Here is a 26,491-nt window from a genome sequence, read left to right on the forward strand (position 1 = left end):
TGATCCCAGACATTTTTGCCGAAGTCTGATTCAAATAAAACTTCTAAATATGATTGTTTTGATCCAGTATATTGATAATGGCACATGCATATATGCACAAAAGAGAGATTTAACTAGTTTATACTTTTATTAGACTTTTTTTAAGCCTGTTTGGGACAAGTTGTGATATCTGACATGTACCTTTAGTAGGGAAATTGTATTTGTGGCATTCCAAAAAAATGAACTTAGCTAATTCTTTTTCCTTTTGCCCCTGACAGGCCATTTACGAGCGTCTTTTCTGTTGGATTGTGGGAAGAATAAATGACGTCATTGAGGTAAAAAACTACGATGCCCGGGTTCATGGGAAAAACACCGTCATTGGCGTTCTGGACATCTACGGCTTTGAAATCTTTCAAAACAACAGGTGAGAGCACGTACCATGTTTTTAACTCTTTATTGGCCATGTTATTCTGCACTATATTCAGTATACCTATTCTTATACTGTGTTTCTATCCAGCTTTGAACAGTTCTGTATAAACTACTGCAATGAAAAACTGCAACAGCTCTTCATTCAGTTGGTGTTGAAACAAGAGCAAGAGGAATATCAGAGAGAGGGAATCCCCTGGAAACACGTGGGTTTTATTCTTATATTTCTGATTGATGGTTTGCCTCACAAAAACCATTCACAACTTCTCTACTTATATTTCTTGTAATACTACAAGAAACCAATGGTTCAACTTATATAACAACTGTAGTAAAACTGTATTGTGTGTTTTTGGAAACAGATCGACTACTTTAACAATCAGATCATCGTGGATCTGGTGGAACAGCAGCATAAGGGCATTTTTTCTGTTTTGGATGAGGCATGTATGAATGTGGGGAAAGTAACAGATGAGATGTTCCTGCAAGCGCTCAACGGCAAGCTGGCAAAGCATGCGCACTACACCAGCCGCAAGGTAAAGAAAGTAAAAGTGTTTTTAAATCAGTAATGTGCAAAAAGTTATAGCTTTAAAGGGACACTACACTTTTTTTGAAAATATGCTTAGGGGGTCTGTGCGGTAGTAAAAGGTAGGAAAAAGAATCTACCAAAATTAAGGCCCTTGAAAGGTGGTAAAAGGTAACAAACGCAATTTGACTTGGTGGTAATTTTTTTAATGTTCATGTTTTAACTTCATCTAGCATAGTGTGGAAATATATACGGTGTTAACAGGACCTGAGTGAGTCAGAGTTGATAGCAAATATAGTCACCTTATATAAGAGCGCACGCACTTAACTCGTAGTATTTACTCATTTGAGGTTACGCGCCCACTTCACGTTGCTGCACGCGTGGTCACAAAAGCCCAACATTACACGTATTTAAGCACCACAGTTTTATATTGTGATATTTATAAGTGATTTTAAGCCGTTGAAACGCAAACAACAGTGCTATATGCGGACCCTGTTTCTGTCTGAGAGGAGCGTGCTTGCTCATTGAGCTTGTGTATTTTTGCCACTGTATTAGCCTTAAATACACACATGCGTCAAAATTCCTGGCTTTTGCAAGTATCCTCATAAACACGATCATTTAGGTCTTAAAAGAAAGTAAACAGCTAAAAGAGAAAACGCATGTGTAAGAGTATATCAGATTCCGACTTTGGTCTTAAAGGGGAAGTTACCTAATTTTGCTACTGTCTGTCACACAGAAAATCTCTCACTGCTCTTAACTAAGTCACTTTTCTACCTTTAATAAGATTTGCACGTTGAATTGCACATGAGTTTGATTCAATTTGCTCATTCAGGGTTCATATTCATACTGTATTAGAGCTATGACTGTGAACAGAACAGACCCTGAATTATTTGTTTATGTGTACTGAATAATTTAAAATACAAATTGATATAATTGATATATAAACTGTGAAAGTAAGTAGTAAGTGTTGCTTTGCATACCACTCCCACACCAAAGGGCTGCTGCTTGATGTCGTTTTCGTAGTAAAAAATATTGTGGAGGTGGTAATAAAGGTAGTAAATTCATCTCTATGATTCCTGCATATATCCTGACATTGGATTCTAACCATTTTGGAATCCATTCAGTTGATATCCGGGTCTGGCAATACCACTTTTAGCATAGCTTAGCATAATCCATTGAATCTGATTGACCATTAGCATCGCGCCCAAAAATAACAAAAAAGTTTTGATATTTTTCCTATTTAAAACTTGATTCTGTCGGAGCCGATAGTGTAGTGAACAGTGCTCCGACATATGGTGCAAACGCACTTCCGGGCGACCCGAGTTCAAATCCCGGCTTAAGGTCTTTTGCCGATCCCATACCCTTCTCTCCACCCTGTACTTTCCTGTTGTCTCTCAATTACTTACTGTCTATCAATAAAAGGCAAAATGGCCCAAAAAATAACAAGTTGTGTTAAAATTACAGTGTCTAAAAAAACAACAACAAGCAGAGAAGTACAGTTTATAGCCTATTTGAAGCTCCATGGGTGCTGCCATAATTCTCAGACTAAATTTTGCGAGGTCGGGGTAGGTCGAAATATAATCCCCTGCTTTTGAAAGATACTAACTAAGGGGACCATTTTCAGGAGCTGCGTAATATCATTGCGCCTTCTGCAGCCATGTTACGGCAGCAAAGTCCTTGATTATTACGCCAGAATGAGAGTAAAGTTCCTAGCCATTTCGGCCTAGAAAATCAAAACTTTTAATTTTCCGTCAGTCTTCGTGCATGATGTAACTACAGAAGAATCAAGTTTTAAATAGAAAAATTACATGAACTCTGTTTATTTATGGTAATGGTCTAATCAGATTCAATGGATTGTGCTAAGCTATTCTAATAGTGGTACCGCCAGACCCGGAGATCGGCTGAATGGATTCCAAAACTGTAAGAATCAAATGTTTAACTCTAGGGGAGCTGGAAAATGAGCATATTTTCAAAAAAAGTGGAGTGTCCCTTTAACATTTAACAGCATTATGGGAACCCTCTTCAAGATGCTGTGCACATTTTGGCAAAATTAGATTTAAGTGTTCTATGAATGCAGACATTTCTACATGTGTGCACAGCGTACGTATTAAATGTTACACAAAATGTTATTGTTAGTATGCTATAATATTTAAAAGTATCCCCTTAATAGTTGCTTCATTGCATTACACTGTATCAACACAAGGGGGCAATAACAGACATTGATTAAATAATTTTTCTTTACTGAGCCTGGTGATGTCACTGGCAACCAATGGAAGCTAGTGAGACTGTTGTCTCCCAGTCTTGACAAAAAAGTGAGAAAGGGAGTTGGAGAAAAAAGAGAGTGATGGATAGAGACAAAGATAGAAAAAGGCAGTGCTCTTAAAATAAAGGTAAATTAAAGTGTAAGTCTCGTAAACATAACCCAACCTAAACTACAGAAAGACTGTAAACTATATCTCCACACAGGTCTGCACAAACCAAGCAGTGGGTGAATTAAGTTATGACTTTATCTAACTGGGCTCAGAATCTGGCTTACACATGCCGCATTCACATGGAAGGGTGGGTGGGCGAGTGAGAGAGAATTGCAGGCGTAGTCTACCCCTCAATAATTCCTCCGTGTCACACAGTTTGAATAATCAAAAGTCTCCCTGAATGCAGGAATAATAAGTGTCCTTCTGAGCTCATTTGTAATGCAGAGGATTACTCCTCAGTGTGGCAGCATCTCAGGTCTGTTAGCTCAGCAGAGATAAATGTTGTGCCCTTCCCCTGCTGTGAGAGAATGCAGACATGTACAAATCTGCACGTGGATTTGTTTTTAAACGATCTGTAACTACCATGTGATTTATAAAGCTCTTAGTTTAAGCAATTTCTTGATTATGTGGCCGAATCACGTGTGCTGATATTTAGTACGACAGCATGTTGTCAAAAATGAGCTTTGTGAGTCTTGAGTGAAATAATAATAATTTCCCCTTCCTTCATTTTTACCTCATAGCCAATAAAATTAGAAGGCGTGTACTGTAATTATTGTTGTATAATTATTAGGGCTGTCAAAAGATTAATCGTGATTAATCACATCTAAAATAAAAGTTTGTGTTTACATAACATATGTGTGTGTAATGTTTATAATTATTATGTATATATAAATACACACACATTCATGTGTATATTTAAGAAATATTTGCATTTATATACTGTATAAACATTTATATAATTTATATTATATAGAAATATAAATATTTTATATATAAATATAACCAATTTTTCTTAAATATATACATGACTGTGTGTGTTTTTATATATAAATATTAATTATACACACTACACACACATATGTTATGTAAACACAAACTTTTATCTTAGATGTGATTAATCACGATTAATCTTTTGACAGCCCTAATAATTATCCCTTTAGTAAACTCCCAATGCTTGACCAATGCTGATCAAAATGGTTGAGAGAAAGAGAAATTTACAGGAAAACTGTATGATAGAAAAAAACTTTCTTATATGTTTAAATGTGTGTGTGCAATGAATGTCACATCAGACTATATCACTTTCTTTCACAGCCACCTCGCAGATGTTTCCAGTCTTGTTTATGGTGATAGACATCCTTTCTGAAAGACGTGACATATGCAAACCGCTTTCACTACATAATTAATGACTGCTTGTTAAAAATCTGTGGCTAAGAGTCTCCTGCGAATTCCTTGCTCACATTTCTACCCTCTTTTCTTTGCAGTTACTGTTTAAAAGGAAAGGTTTTTGCCCTTGGTTGATTTCAAGTAGCTCTGTGGACAAGATAAACTCTGGCAGTGTCTTCCCTGCAGTTATTTATTTATTTATTTTTCACTTGGACCTGACAGGAAACATGGATCCTGATCTGTCTGAAGCGGAATTGGCCTTTCCATCGCACTGATTTTATGCGCATTTAGAAGTATAGCATCAAAACGAGTGATGGAAACGCCAAATTTTGAATAAGAATCCCTTAATTCGCACTTAAAGGGACATTCCCCATTTTTTTAAAATATGCTCAGAGTTAAACATTTGATTCCTGCCGTTCTGGAATCCATTCAGCTGATCTCTGGGTTTAGCACTTTTAGCATAGCTTAGCACTAGAGCCCGACCGATATGCATTTTTTTGGGACTTTAAACTTTTATAAAACTAAAGCGTCTGCTCTCCGCCTCTTTAATTTAGCGAGGGTGTAATGTTGCGCAAGCTTATTTAATCAATTGCTTTGAAATGAGCATGTTCAGGAACAGCACAAGCAGCTGTACTCCCACAGACTGCGCGGCAGTTTAAGCGCGTCCTTTCTCCGCCTCGCGTCATTTCTTCCGCTTGCGTTTTAAACAAATCGCAAGTGGACAAAAGAGACGGATTAAAAACACCAAATGTAAACCGGAATGTGTCTTTCTCGCCCACTTATAATCCAATCGACCAAAGCGCGTCTTAATACCAGGTGTAAAATGTTGTGAAGAAACCGCGTGGCTTCCGCCACCTGAACTGAGAGACTGACTGAAGTGAAGGGGGGTTGGCTGGTGTCACTACAGTGAGTGACCTGGGTCACCATTAGCAACCAGTAGGGCGCACTCTGCTGGACAAACAAGTACTTACATCTTTCAAAAGCATTTAATGTCTTCTGTAAGGAACGTTCATATCGGCTTCATATCTGCGGCTTATACGCCGATACAGATATATCTGCGACAGGCTCATATCGGCCGATAAAATCGGCAAAACGATAAATCAGTCAGGCTCTACTTAGCACAATCCATTGATTCTGATTAGACCATTAGCATCCCGCAAAAAAAATACCAAAAATTTTGACATTTTTCCTACTTAAAGGTGACATAGAATGATTGAACCTTGTTCTGTAGACAATTTTTTTGTTTGGGTCTATAATGCCTTAGAAGCTTCCTAAAAACCTCAGATAGCTCTATTAGGGTGGGGGGATTTTAAACAAGTGGTTTTGCACATATTTGGCTCCCCCTACTGGCTTAACTTGCAATCTCATTACTGATTGGCTGACTTTGCTGCCACTCAAAAAATGAAACCAATTATTTTAAAGTGGAGGGGCAGTGAGATGCCTGTGATGTCATAAGCATCAGTTTTTCAGATTGGGCCGTTTTCTGGCTGACATTTCTAAAAGAGGAATTTCTATGAGACTGAGATGTTTAGCAGGTCTAGTACTTTTTGCATGTTCGTGAATGCGGGTAGACTACCATTATTCAACATCATTCTCTGTCCCCTTTAAAACTTGACTCTTCTTTAGTTACATTGTGTACTAAGACCGACAGAAAATTAAAAGTTGCGATTTTCTAGGGAGATATGGCTAGGAACTATACTCTCATTCTGGCGTAATAATCAAGGACATGGCTGCAGGAGGTGCAATGATATTACGCAGCAGCTGAAAATAGTCCCCTTAGTAACTTTCAATGGCAGGGGACTATTTTTGGGCAGTGTATAATATCATGGCGCCTCCTGCAGTCTTCGTCGTTCTTAGTACACGATGTAACTACAGAAGAGTCAAGTTTTAAATAGGAAAAATATCAAAACACTTTGGTTATTTTTTTTAGCACGATGCTAATGGTCTAATCAGATTTAATGGATTGTGCTAAGCTATGCTAAAAGGGCTAGCGCCAGACCCGGAGAATGGAAAATGAGCGTATTTTCAAAAAAAGTGGAATGTCCCTTTAATTCTTCACTTAATGCAGTCAGGTCACCTACACTATTCTTAGTGTTTACGTGCTGTACACTGTATCTAGGATAAAAGCATCAGACAAAGTGCATGGTCCAGGCTAGAGCTGGCACATTTATCGCCACTTTCACCTTCTCAGTTTGCTTTATCGGTTTGTTTACTTCTTCCTCCATGTGCCTTCCAGGCAGTTTGTGCTCCCCACAACCTTTCTGCACCCTTAAAATGGCTTTGATCCCTCCAGATGTGTTATAAAAATGCCTCTTTCCCCATCAGATCTTAATTACTGTTATTTGCTGACACGGACGTCTGGGGCTTCGCCTCTCACCCGTTTCTTTGATCACTCATACTTCCACTTTTTCCCCTTTGCTCTGCACGTGCCAGATGCAGGTGTGGCCATGTGAGCAAGTGCCTGGTCGTGTATAGACGATGGCAAGCTCATTATCTCGTCAAGCTTTCCTGCTCTCGTTGCAGGGGGACTTTTAGGACGAAGCAACCAGCCAATTAGCTGTTTGCGTTGAAGAGCCCCGCTTGCCTTCTGTGGCCTTCTGGTTCACAGAACTGTTTATTAGGAAGAGATCATGACTCGTTTTCATGTCAGTGGAAGTAATTGCGTTGTTTTTGCACTTTTGTGTGAAGTGCTGAAACATGTTTAGCACGCATGTTACCAGATAATTGCTGGATGGAAACTCAGTGCGACATACTTTGATATCGTCATTGTATTTTGATTTTGAGCTTTTTTTTAAAAGATGCTCATATAAACATCATAAGTTGTGTTCATTTATTTTCCCGACTCTGCAGCACATGTCAGTTTACAGAAGGCTCCACAATAAAAAATATTTTTTATTGAACATTTTGTAACACATGTAAATCCATTTATTGTTGGCTAGTACACTGAACTGTATAGACCGAAGCGTGGGCTACAGCAGTACCCCACAGAGCAGGTCAAGCGTTATAACGCTGTGCTCAAAGTTCAGACAGTTCCAACTTTGACCCCATTTGCAGCTGACCTTTCAAAGCATTGACTTTTTCGGTCATTTCACATGAAATATGGACAGGCTAAACGTCACAACTGACAAGATTGTTAGCTTAATACATAAACATTTCTGCTTGGTACTACAAAATTATAGTTAAGTAAAAAAACAGCTGAACAGATTGTAAATGCCATAAGTGTAAAAAACAAGATTGAAAAGTTATCGCCATACTGCCATAAATTAAATTAGCACTTACATCTGTTTTACATTAATACACACGTAACACTTTAGAGTAAAATATTAATAGTTTTCACTTACAATCATGTTGTGCTTCAGAAGACATATATTAACCGACATTTGAAACACATTAATGATGGGTATGCTTTTTGGAGGCCCAAATTAGAATTTTCTACATACATTTCTGTACATCACATACAGTAAGTTGATTTTTATATAGAAAACTGTCAAAATAATGACTATAGCTAGATTTTCACATGCAGCGTTACATATGGAATGGTGTAAGACAAATAATATTAGGGGTGTCACGATTCTCCAAATCCTCGATTCGATTACATTTTCGATTGTAATGTCACGATTCAATTTGATTCTTGATTTTTACCTTTTTTTTAAAACACCAAAAAAAATGCTATGCCATTTTTAGACTAGACTTTTATGAAATAAAATATCTGACCTTGAACCCGGAGATGCCCTGCCATGTTAGACGTGCTGCCGCAGTGGAAAAAATATGGTTCACGCACACAACTGATAAAACATGGCAGCATCTATCATTCCATTTGTTTAATTCGACGTTCGAGGTTGTGACTTAATTTTCGATTGACATTCGAAATTGTGACACCCTTAAATAATATAAGAATATATTTGAGAATTTTCATATGTGGCTGATCTATTCGTTTAATTTAGATATCTGATATCTAGATTTAGATACCTGGTGGCTATTGGCTGCAGTGATATGTGAATGGCAAGTTTTGGGCTTGGATGGGAGGTGCCATTTCTGCATCCTGTGGTTATTGGTTGGTTTAATCAGCATACTGTGGTGAGAAGCGCAGGTGTTAGACAAGGCGCTGTGGTCCTGGGGGGTGTGAATAGAACTAAGTGAAGGGAGACGGTTGAGACATCTGTGCGACCAGCAGGATCTAGGCTTGAAACTTTCTGTACAATCATACATTTTATACCCCAGGACCTGGTAGAATCAGAGTCTGTGTCAGTGGCAGCCGGTGACTTCTCTTCCAAGGGGCGCAAATTCAAAATATCTGTTCGGATTGTCATATGTTGCTTGTCATGTCAAAATATGTGTTCGCAGCATCATGTGAACCATGTGCATCATGTGTCTTGTCAAAATATGTGCCTGCTGCACATGTTTCAAAAGGGTTTACAATTAACTCTTTCCCCGCCAGCGTTTTTAAAAAAAGTTGCCAGCCAGCGCCAGCTTCCAGAAAATGTTCTTCTATAAATATATAAACAAACAATATTTCAGATGAAAGAACAGACCCTCTGCTTTCAAACAAAAAAAAAACCGTTTCATCCTACCTTCATTAGTTCTCTTGTAATCACCTCTCAAACATGGGTAGGTTTCTTCAAAAACACCCAATTTTGAGCAAAAAGCTGAGATAATTCAATTTTTGCGAAGGACTTTTGATAGAGATCCCATTCAGATCGATCTTTAAAACATACACAGAGTTCTTTCTCTACTGGCGCTACTTCCGGGTTGTATAAGTTGCGGAAGTGCGCCACCTGGTGGATATTAGCGATATTGCGGAAAGACAGAAAATCTTGTCATTGGCGGGGAAGCATTTTCTCTTAATTGATGAGATATCTTGTCAATGGCGGCAAAAGAGTTAAAGAGATGGTCACGTTCACTCACACTCACTTAACACTAAACTCCAAATACACATGATTAAGTGAGTATCTGGCAAACGCGACTCTCTTTTATCATAAACCCTTTCGACGAGTGTGCAGCAGGCACCTATTTTGACAAGACACATGATGCACATTGTTCACATGACGCACCGAACACATATTTTAACATGACGAGCCCCACACATGACACATAAAGTTTGGGTTTCTGATAATTGAAAGGGTGCTGGTTAAATCCATGTAAGCCACTTGGCTGTAGGCTGTTCCAAGTGTATTTGTGCATTCTTTGAGTTCTTTTGCAAACAAAAGGATGACCAAGCTTTTCTTTTTTTTGGTACCTGAAACTTTGATTGTTAGATTGTCCTACATTTCCAGATTCTTTGTCTCAGACCGCTTTTGATTCATGTTGTGACTCATCTTCATTTGCTATTTTTCGTCTACGCTCTACTTTGTATAATGGCGCATGATTAAGGATTACACAGACTTCAATTTTTGCATTTGCATGTGGGTTCGCATGTGTGCCACTGGCTGTGACTAATTGAGATTTTGTTTTTGTTGAACCAGTAAGGGTGTTTAGAGGTCATTTTGAGGTACTGTCCAATATAACTGTAATGCTCTTCAATTATGTAGTTATGAAGGCATATGATTCAGATGTAAAAATGAGGCATAATCCAATTTTCTTCCTTTCAAATGTTCCATCAAATGGAATCTCAGCCATCCTTGCAATTTCAATCTGGAACATGCTTGAGAACTTTCGACTTTTCCCATCTTTCACTCCACCTGAAATGTTCCTCAATTCCTTTTTCTCTTACTCCCTGTTCAATTTTCTTGCTGTGTGTCACCCATCTCTTTCAATGAGGCTGTTAAGGGGGTGTTTCTAAATTTGGTTGTCATAAACAAGTGAGTATCAACCCATAAAGTAGCACCAGAAGCTGAATGTGGAGGGTTGACATGTCCCTCAATAGAGACCGTGACCAAAGCTCAGGATGTCAGTACTTTAATTAATCCAGTGTGTGGGTATGCGGTGGTTTGTGGCTAGAGGATCATTGTTCTAAGCAGCTTTCATTTGCAGTGGATCCGAGTCGTTCCTTTGATCTCGCTGCGGTGTTTTGTGAATGGCAGTGAGACTTATATAACCTCTCTAGCTGCCCTCATTCAACAAACACAAAGAATCTGACCTAAATAACAGGGACTTTAACACATCCAAGGGCCAATTGTAATTTACTGTGATTTATTTTATGTACAGTAAATGGCATTTATATGTACAAACATACAGATTTTACCATCTACTATGTACATTAAGCGTGTACTCTAACAGAAATAGTTATTATTTGATGGCTTTGATACTACATCACATACACTTTCATAAAGCAGGGAGTCACATATGGAAAGTGTGGTCATTAGGCAGAGTGCTTTGAACCCATTTGTTTTATAACTGACTTTTTTAAGCCAATAGCGCAAGTTTTTTTGTCTGAATAAACTTTTTAACACAGTTCTGTAAAACTGCTGTTTTATGCTGGATATAAGCTCATCTGATCTATCTTTCATATGCTTAGATTTATTTACAGTAGATGCCCCCTCACGTCTTCTTAGCTGTTTTTCTCTGGCACTGCTATACTTTTGCAAGCTTATTTATTGTAGGTTTTTGCTTGCTTTCGGTCTTAGCAGAAGGCATATCATCTCTGGAAAAAGTCACAAATTCCCAAGTGAAAAATCCTTCCACTTTTTGTTTAAAAATATTCTCTTGTTTTTTTTCTCCACAGCTTTCCCCCACTGACAAAAATCTGGAGTTTGACAGAGACTTCCGGATCCGTCATTATGCAGGAGATGTGGCGTAAGTAGTTGTACATGAGCCATGTTTAGGGTAATAACATTTTGTCCTAACCAGTTTGAAGTGATTTAAAAACTCATGTAAGTCTGAGTTGTTCTTAGCAAGGTTTGCCATGTTGACCCCCATGACAGCATTTTAATTAGAGCTGTCAAATATTAATTGCATACAAAATAAAAGTTAAAAGGTAATTTAAGCCATTTTGAGCGTGGCATGGTTGTTGATGCCAGACGGGCTGGTCTGAGTATTTCACAATCTGCTCAGTTACTGGGATTTTCACGCACAACCATTTCTAGGTGTAGCACTTATGTCACTGCAATCGTAATAACTATGCTACTGGACCAGTTCTAGGTTCGTTGAGTGGTGTATGTTATATTAGAAAAGACACATGAGACATGAAAACTTATATAAATTAATTAGCAGTTTACTGAACAGGAATAAAAATGGAATAGGTAAGTTAGTATGATAAATAGAATAATTAAATAAATATATCAATAATATTTACAGTAAAAGATGTGTCAATAAATAATCAATGTAGATCAATAAATAATCAATAAATATTTACAGTACGATATGTATAATAAATAATTTTAAATCCTTTATATTTAATCTTTTCTTATTTAAATAAGTTTAAATGGATTTAACTGGTTTAAATATGGGTTTATTCTGGTTAGTTTTGTTCTTAGACCGGTCTATTAAATTTTAATCAGCTCTTTTAGAACAGTTGCTTTAACTATTTTAAGCTATTTGTTTCTAGTTTTCTTTTGAGTTAACTCTTCTTTCTTTAAGGGAACAGGTAAGTATTTTAGTGTGCTTATGTTAGTGTGATTGTTTCACTTTACAGGGTCTAACTCTTCTTTTGCAGGTAAGATGTAAGGAATTTAAATGTTTCTTTTGTTTATGCAATTGCTACACTTTGGAGTCTCACTTTAACAGAAAAACATAAAAGGAAAAAAAACAATACATCAACCAATTTTCATACATTCACCCATTCACAAATTTCTCTATTCAATAAATTTAAATTATTGCGTTGCAATTTCAGAGTCCAATTCGATGTGTTCAAAAGAATATAGCTCAGTGGTTCACTTTTTTCAGGTCAAACCGTATAAGCGATCAAAGTGTGGTGTTTCAGTTCTTGCAGGTTAGAGATCCTTGGGTTGGCTCGCCATCTGGTATCCAGTTGAAGTATCTGTTCATTCGTATGCTGTCTCGCAATACGCTGATTATCCAAAAGTCCGATCTGTCGTCGAGCTGTCCACAAACTTTTCCGTGTAGGGGAAAAAAACCTGGCCTGCACAGCAGGCCATAAAGAAAATGTCAAATTAATAAATAAAATAAATTATCTCAACAGTAACAACTGCTTATTTTCATTTTTAACACTGATAACGGAGGATTGCGATTCCTCTCGCTACTGACTGTCACCATGGTAACATCAACAAACTTGTTAAACAGTTTCTCAAAACACAAATAAATCAATAAACTCTCAAAGTATAAGGGAATAATCTTAATATTACATACATTTTCCCTTTTTTAACATAAAACATTCATAAGCTGATACACATAGATTGTACACCGATAACTTGTTACACTGTAATATATTGAACTCAATGCACATTAAAACACAGTGAAACTCCCCAAAACCGTCTTCAAAACACTCCTCAAAACCACCGCTAAGATATTATAGGGATGACTCTTGATGAACAAAATATTAAAAATGTTAAATAAGCTTAATTTTGAAGTTTAGTTTAAGGTGTCTGGATTCCGTGTGTATCTTATCGATTTTCCGTTAGCTTCTGCCGTTTATGTTAAAAAAACAAAACAAAACAAAACACCTCGTGCATAACTGTGAAAGTGTCTTAAAGGGACAGTGACATTAAACTAAAGGGATGGTTCAACATCATTAAAAGAATTGAAACCTTTACAAAATCAAAATATTTTAATATATTGTGTTGTTTCTAAATAACTTATGTATTTATTGCTATTTATTAATTATATTATATATTATTATATATATTATTTATATCACTAATATTATTTATGGTTCTATTTGAACTGTGGGTTACATAGGGTTTACAAAAAATGGTGTGAAAATGGAAAAACATCCAGTATGTCTGTCCTGTGGGCGAAAATTCCTTGTTGATGCTAGAGGTCAGAGGAGAATGGGCCGACTGATTCAAGCTGATAGAAGAGCAACTTTGACTGAAATAACCACTCGTTACAACTGAGGTATGCAGCAAAGCATTTGTGAAGCCACAACATGCACAACCTTGAGGCGGATGGGCTACAACAGCAGAAGACCCCACCGGGTACCACTCATCAAATAGGAAAAAAAAGGCTACAATTTGCACAAGCTCACCAAAATTGGACAGCTGAAGACTGGAAAAATGTTGCCTGGTCTGATGAGTCTCGATTTCTGTTGAGACATTCTGATGATAGAGTCAGAATTTGGCGTAAACAGAATGAGAACATGGATCCATCATGCCTTGTTACCACTGTGCAGGCTGGTGGTGTAACGGTGTGGGGGATATTTTATTGGCACCCTTTAGGCCCCTTAGTGCCAATTGGGCAGCATTTAAATGTAATATAACGGTGGATTTTGGTCGGAATCTGACGTTGGAATAACGGTGGATTTTGGTCGGAATCTGACGTTGGATTAATGTTGGATTTTGGTCAGAATCTGATGTTGGATTAACGTTGGATTTTAGTCGGAATCTGACATTGGAATAATGTTGGATTTTGGTTGGAATCTGACGTTGGATTTTGGTCGTAATCTGACGTTGGATTAACATTGGATTTTGGTTAGAATCTGACGTTGGAATGACGTTGGATTTCGGTCGGAATCTGACGTTGGATTAACGTTGGATTTTGGTCGGAATCTGATTTTGGAATAACGTAGGATTGTGGTCGAATCTGACATTGGAATAATGTTGGATTTTGGTCGGAATCTGACGTTGGAATAACGTTGGATTTTGGTCGGAATCTGACGTTGGATTAATGTTGGATTTTGGTCAGAATCTGACGTTGGAATACTGTTGGATTTTGGTCGGAATCTGACGTTGGATTAACGTTGGATTTTTGTCGGAATCTGACGTTGGATTTTGGTCGGAATTTGACGTTGGATTAATGTTGGATTTTGGTTGGAATCTGACGTTGGATTTTGGTCAGAATATACGCACACAGTGCACACACATATATTATACAAAAACAAACTTTATTTGTATGCAATTATAGGCGATTAATATTTTCACAGCCCTAATTTTAATAAAAAAAAATATTGGTTTGTGTTAAGCTGAAGAAAGTCATTTACCCAAAACATGGTTTTAATGCACTAAAACAGAATGAATGTATAACTATTCTGTTGCTCTTTATAAAAAATAAAACAAAATCATTTAACTATTTACTGAAAGTTTGTTTTTAATTTTTTTGCGAATTCAAAAATGTGTTCTCAACAGAGAACTTCACACGATGTGTGTTTGTGTAGTTTTGCTGGCATGACTCTGTTTTGTTATTCATTGTGTTAATAAATTGACATTTACTTTTTCTAGTTACTCAGTCGTGGGCTTCATTGACAAAAACAAAGACACCTTGTTTCAGGATTTCAAGCGGATGCTTTACAACAGGTCAGTATTACTAAACAGTCTTATTTCCCCGTACAGTGTGGCATGACGTCCTTAATGTATATCTGCCCTGCTGCGCCCCTGTGTTTTACAGCTCAAACCCTGTGCTGAAATCCATGTGGCCTGAGGGCAAGTTGAGCATCACGGAGGTCACCAAGCGACCCCTGACCGCTGCCACGCTCTTTAAAAACTCTATGATCTCTTTAGTGGAGAACCTTGCCAGCAAGGTAAGTTGGCGTCGCTATCAAACCAGCTGAACTTAAATTGTTCTACCAGTTATACGCAACTGTAATCCATGCATATAATCCATAACTATGTATTTACACATAGGAGCCATACTATGTACGATGCATAAAGCCAAATGATGTTAAGTCCCCACTCATTTTTGAACCCGAGCGATGCAAGCACCAAGTGGAGTACCTCGGCCTCCTGGAGAACGTCCGGGTGCGGCGAGCTGGCTTTGCCAACCGACAAACCTATCCACGGTTTCTTCAGAGGTGACCACTTTACCTTGTTTTTTTTTTGTTTTTTTTTAAATATTCAGTTGCTATTTTAGATTTAATTGATGTGATCATTTTCAATGCACTGTTTGATGCACATTTGTCACTGCCGTCGTGACAGCTTGCATGAGATCATCAGTTGCGAGTGTCATCTGAAACTACGCAGATTGATTGATTAGATCACGAATGTCTTACGCAACCTTCATATGTCTGAAAGCTGTCAGTTTCTTGAGTGTCATCCTACTGTTATGCTCGCTGAAGGGTTTTATGTAATGATGACGTACTGACGAAGCTGATTTCAGACTGAGGAAGATGCTTTTTCCATAGCCTTGATCGGTTCTGAAAGAGGAGTTTTTATAGCATACACTTTGCAATCCTGCAGTAGTGCTACCAAGATCCTTAAGCAAAACACTTCAGGTGAATTACAGTCAAAACTTGTTGTCAAAACCTCAAGTGTTTCTGTAATTATGGACAAAATTAGCTATTGGAACACAGGTATCCATACTTGTTGCAAATGGTGTCTCTTTAAACATGTTGCTCAAAGGAAATAATCCACTTTGAAACCCTCTTACCACAGCTCTGATGAGTTGATGTGATGCAACACCTGAACACCTGATTCACTTCAGAGAAAGTCATAATAAATTACATCTAATTGAGAATTTTTAAAGGCTACAGATGTGCATGGAATATAATATATTACTTAAAACTGGAGCTGGACAAATACTGTTTTATACGTCAATTTTTAATATAAAGACACTCCATAAAATTTCTTTGATGTAGATTAACAGCTATAATAATCATGTTTTTCAGATATAAAATGATCTCGGAGTTTACCTGGCCCAACCATGACCTGCCATCAGATAAGGAGGCAGTGAGACGTTTGCTACAGGGTTGTGGTTTCGAGCATGATGTAGCCTACGGCAAAACCAAAGTGTTCATCCGCACCCCTCGAACCATCTTCAGTCTGGAGGAGCAGAGATCAGAGATGGTGAAGAGGATCGTCCTCTTTCTGCAGAAGGTTCGAAAACCTTACCATAAACATATCAGGTTTCAAATGTGACCATGTCTGTGAAACCCAGCTTAAGTCAACCGTCCTATATAATATAATAAGCATTATCTGAAAATATAACCGTGATATCTTTAATGTTGACTATAGTGAGGCCAGCGATTGAAAATAAACTTTGATTCTCCTAATCTCATAATTATAAGACTTTTGGATTTCACCGACAGGGTCACATATATTAACTCATTCCCCGCCAGCCTTTTTTTTAAAAGTTGCCCGCAAGCATTTTATGTGATTTTCACAAAAGTCTCACAAAATGCCTTCCAGGAAAATTTTCTTTTAAAAATATATAAACATACAAATATATCAAATGAAAGAACAGACCCTCATCTTTCAAACAAACAAACAAATAAAACAGAAAAAAGTTTCATTCTTTCATTTTTTTTCTGTTTATAAACTCAAATATTTGAGCAAAAAGCTGAAATAATTGCATTTTTGTGAAGGAATTTTGTTACAGTTCAGATTCAGAACGATTATCAAAATTTAGTGTGTTAAAATAATTTTTTGCTTCAGTTTTTTTATAAATTGGGTAAAAGCAGCATCTAGTGGTTAATCTGTCTAGTGGATATTACAGATATTACAGGCAAATGTAACTCGTCAATGGCGGGGAAAGAGTTAAAGTGTATGAAATCTTTTGCACTTACATATTTTATTGAAGCAGCATAAACCACACATTTGCAAAAATCATACAGTATGCTGGTCCTTTGGTTGCCTTAGAAACAGGCAATGCATTGAGCAAAAATTATTTGCTTAACATTAGAACAAGGACAGCAATTGTGTTCGTGTACTTATCCATTTGCATGCATCTGAATAAAAACTGTTTTAAAAAATTAATTATCCAAAGCTTATGCTCAAGGACATCACTTGCAAACATCACAATAGGACAATGTTAACTTTTGTTAAGCCATTTATTTGGTATTCAGATGGTTTTCTTAAATTAATTCTGATTTTGAATTTAATAAGCCAATTCATAATAAAATAAGGGCCAGATTTACTAACAGCTTGCGCCAGCGCAAACCATTATTTTGGGGTAAATAACGTTAATGGGTTTACTAAAGACGCGCAGTGGATCATTAGCGCTGAACAGGTGTGGTTAGTTATTTTTGCGACTGACCTTAATTAATTTGCATTTCTAGGAGTTTCCTTTTCAAACGCAAAATTTATATGAGGAGATTATTTAAATGATACACGCAATGTGATTTACTTATGTTTGCACACGTGTTATGACTGGTATTTGCACCAATATTTAACGCAGAAAAAGCATGTCTTAAATCACTTTGTGCTTGAAATGGCTGCAATTATTGCTAAAAAAAAGAGGCATCACAGAGAGCGTGTGATACAATGCAGAGGATTGTTTTAACATTTAACAGTTATTTGGAACGCCAGAGGAGCATATTATTCAAAAATATTGTTTGCCAAGCCATGTTATTTTTTATTAGGTCGCAAAAGAACTAGAAGCTATGCCTTCAATATGTTGTGAGCATTACACAACGCTATTTTTACAACACTAAGAAGACTCAACTCATGATACCTGTGTCTCTACACGTGAACTCGAGCATTGGGAACATTGTTTGTGTTAACAGTGTTTACTAAAAAGACGTTTTTGAACAACTGACTCTTTTGTTTTGGTGTCCGCTTGTCGCCATCTTGCCAGTCAAGATGTATTGATCTCCGAATGCGCCTTAAGGTGGGAGGAGAGTAAAGATGGAAGCTCCTAAAGCATAGTTCCATATAAATGCACAAATAATTCGTTGTTTTGTCGCAAGTGAAAAACAATATTGACCTTATAGTTGAAAAAGGAGCCTCATATGAGATTCATTCATTCATATTTGGAAATCGATTCTTTATGTCTGGCAAAGAAGGTGAGCGGACACCATAACAGCCAAAGTCAGTTGTTCAAAAAAAAGTCTTTTTTATAAACTCAATGCTCGCGTACATGTATAGAGATCCGGGTGATACTTCGAGCAAAGTTTGTTGTTGTGTCGTGCTTTCTTAGTGTTGTAAAAATAGTGGTCGTTCGGTAGCAGCAAACAGCGGCTAGAAGAACGCATCAGGGATCGAGTAGGCATCACACCCTAACCAAGATATTTTTTTTAAAGTAGTGTTTCTTTTCATGACAGTTGAGGGGCGAAATTTTGTCTTTCGTAGCCATTTCCCGTATCCGTAAGAATCATAAACCGTAAAAGATAAGAAATCCATAAATCGTAGCAAGCTAGCCAATGCTTGTAAGTAGCCTACTGGTACTCGGTAGGTACTCAAGATGGCGGCAGGCAACTGGAATGACGTAAAAGGTCACATGTAGGGGTGTCCTCGACTAAGGATTTACATATTCGAATCAGAATTGTCGAATCTTTCCATAGTCGACCGATAGTCGAATCATCTATGTTTGTGTGCATGGGTTGGGAGGGGGCCAGACCAGGTACAAATTGGTAACTTTATTTTCTTTCACAAGCAGCACACATAAACAACTTTCTGATAAAGTGACCAAAACTGTCTTTCAAGTAATAAACGAAGACAAAACTGACGATGCATTTCTATATATATTTTTAAGGTAAAATGTAAGGCAACATTTGTTTAATTATTCCTCATAACATTTTAAAGCCACGATCTACAGAACATCACACAAAAATACATTTTGATAACTAAACCTAAAAAAAATAACAAAGGTGATCCTGCCTTGGAAACTCCGGCTAAAATTAAGTGTTTTTATTTAATTTGGAGATAGCGCGTCAAAGCAGTCATGACCAAAAAAACCCGACAAATGAGAAATGACAAATAATTTGTGATTGTGACTGTAAATGATAAAAACTAATCTTTATATACAATTCATTAAACGTTCATTTATAACAAGAAAAACACTGAAATTAATGATTTTATAGACACTACGCGTTATTATTTAGCACAGAAATACCTGCTTGCTTGCTTTGACTTTGATCATCTCTGTATTAACTTTAGATACAGAAAGACCGCATGATATTATCTATTTCAGGAATCTCTTTGCTATCATTTGAAAGTGAACACCGACTGACCACAATATTAAATCACAAGAAAGACAATCGTGTCAGGCAGAAATAGGTTCGGTGTACTAGTTTCCGTTTCGTCACCGAAATAAAAAAAACCCGGCTTACCTCTTTTGTAGTTTAACTTTTGACAAACCACTCTGTTTTAAATACATTTTAAAAACTTATACTCGTCGAAAAAAATCCGTTTTTTAATGTTTAGTTTGATGAACTCCTAAATATGAGACGGAGAGCACCTAGCCCGTTCGGCTAAATTACATGCGCAAGCATGGCCAGCACGCAATAGCGCAACATCGATACAACGAAAAGCTATCCAAAATTTACATACTTAAATTAGATCAGAATTTACGTTTATAATAAATACAATTTTTTAAATAAAATAAGGTCAGAAGTAACAAAGTGCAGAACAAATATGCAAAATGCTAGCCTGGTTAGCCAGACCTACATCAAGATGTAAGGTCTGGCAACTCTTCACACAAACGGCTCAATGCAAGGGGCGGGAGATAAGGTTGTCCCTCAAAATGCCTCTGCACGCAATAGGATAGCGCTATGACCAATGAGAACAACGAAGAAGGTGACGTAGTTACCGTAACCAGTCGGCAAAACTCCAAACACATCTTTCTTGCTTAAAAAGGACTTCAGTAGGGTTATTTGCTCTTCTCTCAAAGAAAAACATAAGTCTAAGTCCTCCAGAGTCGCGGCCAAAGCCGCTTCAAAAGAAAGCTGTTCGCCAGCAGCAGCAGCCATTCGTTGCAGCTCTGTCGTCATCATGTTAAGCCCGCCCCACAGACGCTACACACGATGTGATTGGCCTGACCAAATTTTGGTTTTTGGAGCTGTTAAGTGTATTGTGAGTGCCTAGACTAAACCCTGGCAGCAAATATATTTTGCGGCCGCTAGGGTGCGTCTAGATTTCTAGGCTAGCAAAATGCCTCAAGTCCACGGAAACAAAACACAAGCCAAATAGTTAAATCAGATAACCCAAAGTGATTTATAAATAAAATAAAATATAGAAATTATTAAAAGAACGAAAGGCATAATATCATTTGCCAGCTTTGTCTTTTAAATGTAGAAACAAAAAGGCAATGGTTTATTAACATAGAAACCTCTTATGCACGTGTAGCCCGGACACAGGGGTTGTTGGATTTATTAACGCATTTTAAAAATATTTATTGAAAACTGCTACTTCACATATTATTTGCAGCATTATCATAATATGCTGTATATTAATATATTGTGAGAAAGCTGTTATATGTGAAATCAGATAATGTGCACCCATATATGGCCAAAATTTAATGATCCTCATTTCATAACACATCTGCGACGATTCGACTGTGAGATTGGTAGTCGAATCAGGCTTCTCCTATCGATGCATCGAATCTTCGACTATTCGGGGTCACCCCTAGTCACATGACTGATATTTATCACATTGTTATGGTCTGATGCCGAGAGACTTCAACACACATACATTCACCCACAATCCAGAAGCATTCCAGGTGCCAAACAGGCTCAATATGTTTCTATGACTTTTCAACAACAGACCTCACATCAATGCAGGCTGAAACAACAGCTAGGCAACAAGAAAAGCAAATGGCACACAAACCCTGCCTTTCACTATTTTCCTACTGTGCCTTTGTAAATACACAACAGAGATTTTGATCAATAAACCTTATTGTTGAAACAATAATGTTTTATTTCCTTGGGAAGCTGTGAATGTTTTGAATGGCAGATTAGTTGACTGCTGTTGTCATTTTACTGCCAAACAAAATGATTGTAGCCTTATTGCTAGCTACTGTATATTCCCCACCGTCTCTTTCTCTTCGCAGTGACTGACAGTTATTGTAGTTCAAAGTATGTATGCTGTCAGTGTGCATGCGTATTTTTGCTGCTCATGCTGTTGCCAGTGTGTTATCAGGGGGCTACCTGTTATCAAGGTGCTTTTGTAAGCAAACTGACAACGTTTTTCGCCGTCTCCGCGTACAATATCAAACCCTCAGTTGTGTGCTCAGAACTCTGTCTTGGAGTCTCTTGAGATTGCATCCTTAGCAATCCTGTTGCACATACAGTATCACTGTTGAATGTACCTGTATTGGAGATTGATTGTTTGACCTATTTTATTGATGCAAGCCTTTTTGTGGGATAGGCTAGAAGTGTTGACTCTGCACAGGTTAATCCTGTGTTCCCTAAGGGACAAAAACCTAATTTCTGTGACTGTTGTCACTGTATTAATCATGTCATATACCTCCAGGCAATAGCAGAGCATCCCATCGGAGCTGATATTAGTTGTTTCTATTTCCTTGAGTGACAGGCACCAATGTTATTCTGCGTAAAACGGTTGCTTTTGAACACTGAAACCATTCATTTGTCTTTATTCTGGTCCCCTACGCATTGTATTCAGCTTTGCATTGTCTACCACACCACACAATCCCTTAATCAGCATCTGGCAGATGCATTCGACTTGTGCCAAGTCTGTCAGTTTTGCCAGAGGTTTTAATTTGTGCCAGGGCTCCCAATAAACACAGTGATAATGAAGTCTTGCTTCTTTGTCTCTCTTCTCCATTGGGCTTGAGGAAATGCTTTATCTTTTATCTTTTTTAAGCTTCTAAACCAAAAGAAAATACAATCTTTAATCAGCACTCAGATTTTTCTCACCTCCCCCTCTGTCCTCATGCACAATTTCTTTTCTCAGTCCTGCCATTTTTCTGTCTCATTTCCTTTCTCCACCCCCTCTCCGCTCTCACCTTAGCGCTTTTCTCATAAGTGATGAAAACTCCCAGAATCCTTTGCTTTTGAGCACTTGCTCATACTCTGATTGGTAAGAACTCAATGACTGTTTAGCATCATCAGCGCTAGATAAGATGTGGCTTTAAGCAAATCTGATCAGTCTGTACAAAACGCAAATATAGAGCGCTTGTATTATTCATGAATTTCCTCGCTTTAATTAATATTTCATACATTCAGGTCCCGGCATGCACATCATCTGCCATGTTAGTTTTTACTATAGGAGCAGCTCTTTTTATTTATTTTATCATTTGAATTAAATCCCATGCCACTGCTTTCTGGAAGGATGAATAAATTTAGGACATACTGTGGATTTTATTGTGTATATATATATATATATATATATATATATATATATATATATATATATATATATATATACTATGGCAGGCAACTTTAAAAGCACTTAACAATCTTCTGTAATTTCCCCATAAATCCCTATGCCTTTAGTTGTTTTTCCTTAGGTCTTTTCTGCTGTTTTCTTATATTCGCCGTGACAGATTGCAGGGCTACTGTAATTGAAAACCCTTTTAAAGTAAACTGAACAATCTTTCACCCGGCACGGTCAACCAGGGCAATTTAATACTTGTCATGTCAAACTATAGGTTTTTGTGTGTCTAGTTCTGTGATGTACGATTGCAATATCCTCATCCTACGGTTCATGACAATACAGTCGATAAAGATGCACCATCAGGCAAAGTGGGAAATGGAAATGTACTTCATATAATGAGGTGCTTTACTTTTCTGTCTTTGAAAATAGCCAGTTGAAAGGGGTGCAAGTGAAAGAGATCCTTACTCTTTTCTTTTATATTCTTATTATCAGGTAATCTTTGTCGCATTGTTCTTTGTGCAACCACAGTTTGGCCACCTGACTTTTTTTTACATTTGTTACATATCATTTTGTTACAAAATATACATTTTGGAGCACATTTTGGTGACTTAGGGTAACTAAGAAATGTTGTACAGCAATTTGTACAGACAAAAAAAAAACATAACTATTAGACAGCTTTTGTGTTCATAGTTGGGTGATTCTTGTGAAATTAGACTTATGAGGTGTCATGAAACATTTTGATAAAAAAAGTAAATGCAAAGTAAGAGTATCAAAATAAAAAGCATACAGTTACAAACATCTCTTCATGTACTATTTTGCACATGATTGCAAATGACATCCTACAAACCAATTTTGTTGTATTTTCCACATTTAAGGGGGAAATTTTCATTACCGCAACATGCACATGACTGGATTTGGGTTCTTTGACATGGAAATATTTATAATAAAAATAAAAAGCTTCAGTGCATGTTATACTATATACATTTACAGTAAAGAAACGTGTGGTATTTGGTGATCATTGGTAAATGTAGAGACGGGTATATGGAATATAAATGTGTCCAAGACCAATTTTCTCATCCTCTGCAACAATTTTCAATCATTGTTTAAGCCCTTAAGGAACTAACATTTAAAAAAACAAAAACAAAATAGTTGGAAGGGACATAATTGAAGTGACACTTAAGATGGCTACCAGGTAAGCAGTTCTTATTTTTCTCTCCAGATAAAAGTTGAAATTTTGTTTGTCATAGTACCTGGACAACTTTTTAGTTCTCATTACCGAAACATGAGTTTGTAAATGCATATATTTAATGTAATATCATGTTGCGGTAATGATAATTTTTGAAAATGATAATCTGAAAAATGTAAATAATTCTATAGGAAATATGTTTTAAATCCTTTAAAAATAATGGTTATAGTAAGTTCAGACCTTCATCATATGTGAAAAATTAAATTTTTAAAAAATTCTGATGCTGAACACTTTCCAAGTCTGGATTTCATGAGAATCACCCAGCTGGGCTTAGAGCTTTGTTCAATCCAGTGTTAAACTTTGGTGCATAATTCGTCCAGTTTTTTGCACTATAGACATGAATAATATCTCAAATTATTCTCCTCGCCTATTATTTCCCTAAGCAGTTTTACTCATAATTGCCAGCTAATGAGGAATAAATCTGCCAGGAAGATCACATAGATTTATGTAAACACCCCCAACAATATTACACAAACGTGAGGTTGGGCTCCATTGAACCAGCCATCCAGAAACCAAATTATTCAACACCCCGGTATCATCAATGTGAATTTTGCATTTGAGACGGTCACAAAAAATCTACCTAAATATTACATTAACCTACCTACTGTAAATACTAGAGCGAGGGGGTGGGTTTGCACTAGTAAGGTGTCTATGCATGCAGTGACAGATGCAGTCGAAGCCATGCTGTTATTTGGCAGAAAAAAAGTGGCAGCACCCCCACCACAAACAAACACAGACAAACTAGTGCAGAAATCTGCCAGAGGGACACAAGGATGGAAAACGAGGGTCTCCATCAAGTCAATGGTTTGCCAGACACGTGGTATTGATTTATGAAAATGGTTCCCTGTCCTTTTCCTCCCCCACCGCCTCTTGGGGTTTTCTGCGGTTAGGGTTTTTGTGCATGCGTTTAACTCTGTCCCATGTTCTGATCGAGATTCTGCCCAGCCTGTGTGCTGAGGGATTTGCCTGCCCGCCCCTCTGATGAATGGATAAGTCACCGTACATTCTGTCAGCCATCTGTAATTGCCTTTTGACACCTGATGACACACGTGAATAGATTTTGCCAGAATTTCTATTTCCTGTTTACCACGGGATGAAATATTCACAAAGCCTCTTTTTATCCACCTCAATGAAGAATCTGTTTGCACAGCAGTTACGACCATTAAAACACTTAGATCTTATCCTTTCACGCTTATTATTCTTTTCAATTGAAATTTTTGAGCAGCCCTGAAAAGAGAATTAACAATGAAAGTTGAACAATAGGGTTTGATTGACAGATTTATTTTTTTAATTGCACTGGGAGTGTTTTTGGAATATGCCTCTTCTTTGTCTCAGCGGTCTTTGGTTTGGCTTGGATGAGTGTGTAAACTGGTGCGGCAGTATTGTGCTGGGTTTGTTAAATGCTGATCAGACAAGCTGACTGGTGGGGGCGGGTGAGAGAGCTCCCGTTATTAGCCTGATTTAACCACGTTCCCCTGGGTGTCGTCTACTTCCACCTTCCACTCTAAAAACAAACACAGACCGTCTGTCCATCCCACTATTTAACCATCTTCAATGTCATCAGCATGGCCAGTGTTAACACACAGTCTGTCTCAAGTCTCTTAATGGCCACAAACACAGCAGAGCCTTTTTAGCAGTACTGTAAATTTTGCTTTTATTGAGGCATCCTGCTCCAGTGTTTCCATTTGGGATTAAGCGTTAATGATATGCACAAATATAAAAGGCATTGTTGCCTGCTAGGCTGCTAGTGTAAACATTGATTTGATAATTTGATGTGATGGATGATTTTTTTTTTTAAATGCTGATCAACCAATTAAAATAAGGCACACTGATTAAATCAGGTCTGAAGGGGTTAAAGGAAAACACCACCGTTTTTCAGTATTTTACTATGTTCTTACCTCAACTTAGACAAATGAATATATACCTATCTTTTTTCAATGCGTGCACTTAATCTTTGTATAGCGTGTTGTGAATGTGTTAGCATTTAGCCTAGCCCCATTCATTCCTTAGGATCCAAACAGGGATGAATTTAAAAGCAACCAAACACTTCCATGTTTTCCCTATTTAAAGACTGTTACACGAGTAAGGATGGATGGTACATAATAAAATGTGGCGATTTTTTTTAAGCGGATAAAAAATGAGAACTATATTGTATGGCGGTAGAGCACTTCGTTTGCAGCATTTCGATCTCGGCGCGCAATAACATCATCACTCCTGAGAACCCCCCTCGCTCAAAAGCCAGGAGTGAAGATGTTACTGCGCACCAAGGTCGAGGTACTGCAAACTAAGTGCTGTTCCACCATACAATATAGTTCTCATTTTTTATCCGTTTAAAAAAATGCTAAAGTGCATGCATTGAAAAAAATTCATCTAAGTTAAGGGAATAACATAGTAAAATATTGGTGTTTTCCTTTAAGGCTCAGTCGTACAGAGCATTTCTGTTTTTTATAAGGGCGTAATTGTCTTAAACTGTATATGCTGTACATTGATACAGCTCCATATTACCAATGTTTTAGTACTCAAGACTTAGTCTCGAGTTTCACTCTGGCATCCTGTAGATTTTATACAGACGTTCAATAAAAAATAAGTTAATTTTAGATGACACATTTTAGACAATTTTAAAGTTTTTGCTCTACTTAAGCGAAGA

The 26,491-nt window shown here is 37.3% G+C and overlaps 1 protein-coding gene across 1 annotated transcript in view; it reads left to right on the plus strand.

The window, feature by feature from the left end:
• myo1d (myosin 1D) overlaps positions 1-26,491 on the plus strand; it is a 79,570-nt gene that overhangs the window by 20,599 nt on the left and 32,480 nt on the right. Inside the window, exons 9-16 of the mRNA XM_065262970.2 lie at positions 258-403; positions 497-611; positions 765-935; positions 11,222-11,292; positions 14,832-14,906; positions 14,998-15,130; positions 15,234-15,400; positions 16,214-16,421. Of these exons, the coding sequence (XP_065119042.2) occupies positions 258-403; positions 497-611; positions 765-935; positions 11,222-11,292; positions 14,832-14,906; positions 14,998-15,130; positions 15,234-15,400; positions 16,214-16,421 (1,086 nt within the window). The remainder of the gene's footprint in view (positions 1-257; positions 404-496; positions 612-764; positions 936-11,221; positions 11,293-14,831; positions 14,907-14,997; positions 15,131-15,233; positions 15,401-16,213; positions 16,422-26,491) is intronic.

Source organism: Paramisgurnus dabryanus, chromosome 1 (genome assembly GCF_030506205.2).
Source record: "Paramisgurnus dabryanus chromosome 1, PD_genome_1.1, whole genome shotgun sequence".
NCBI lineage: Eukaryota > Metazoa > Chordata > Actinopteri > Cypriniformes > Cobitidae > Paramisgurnus > Paramisgurnus dabryanus.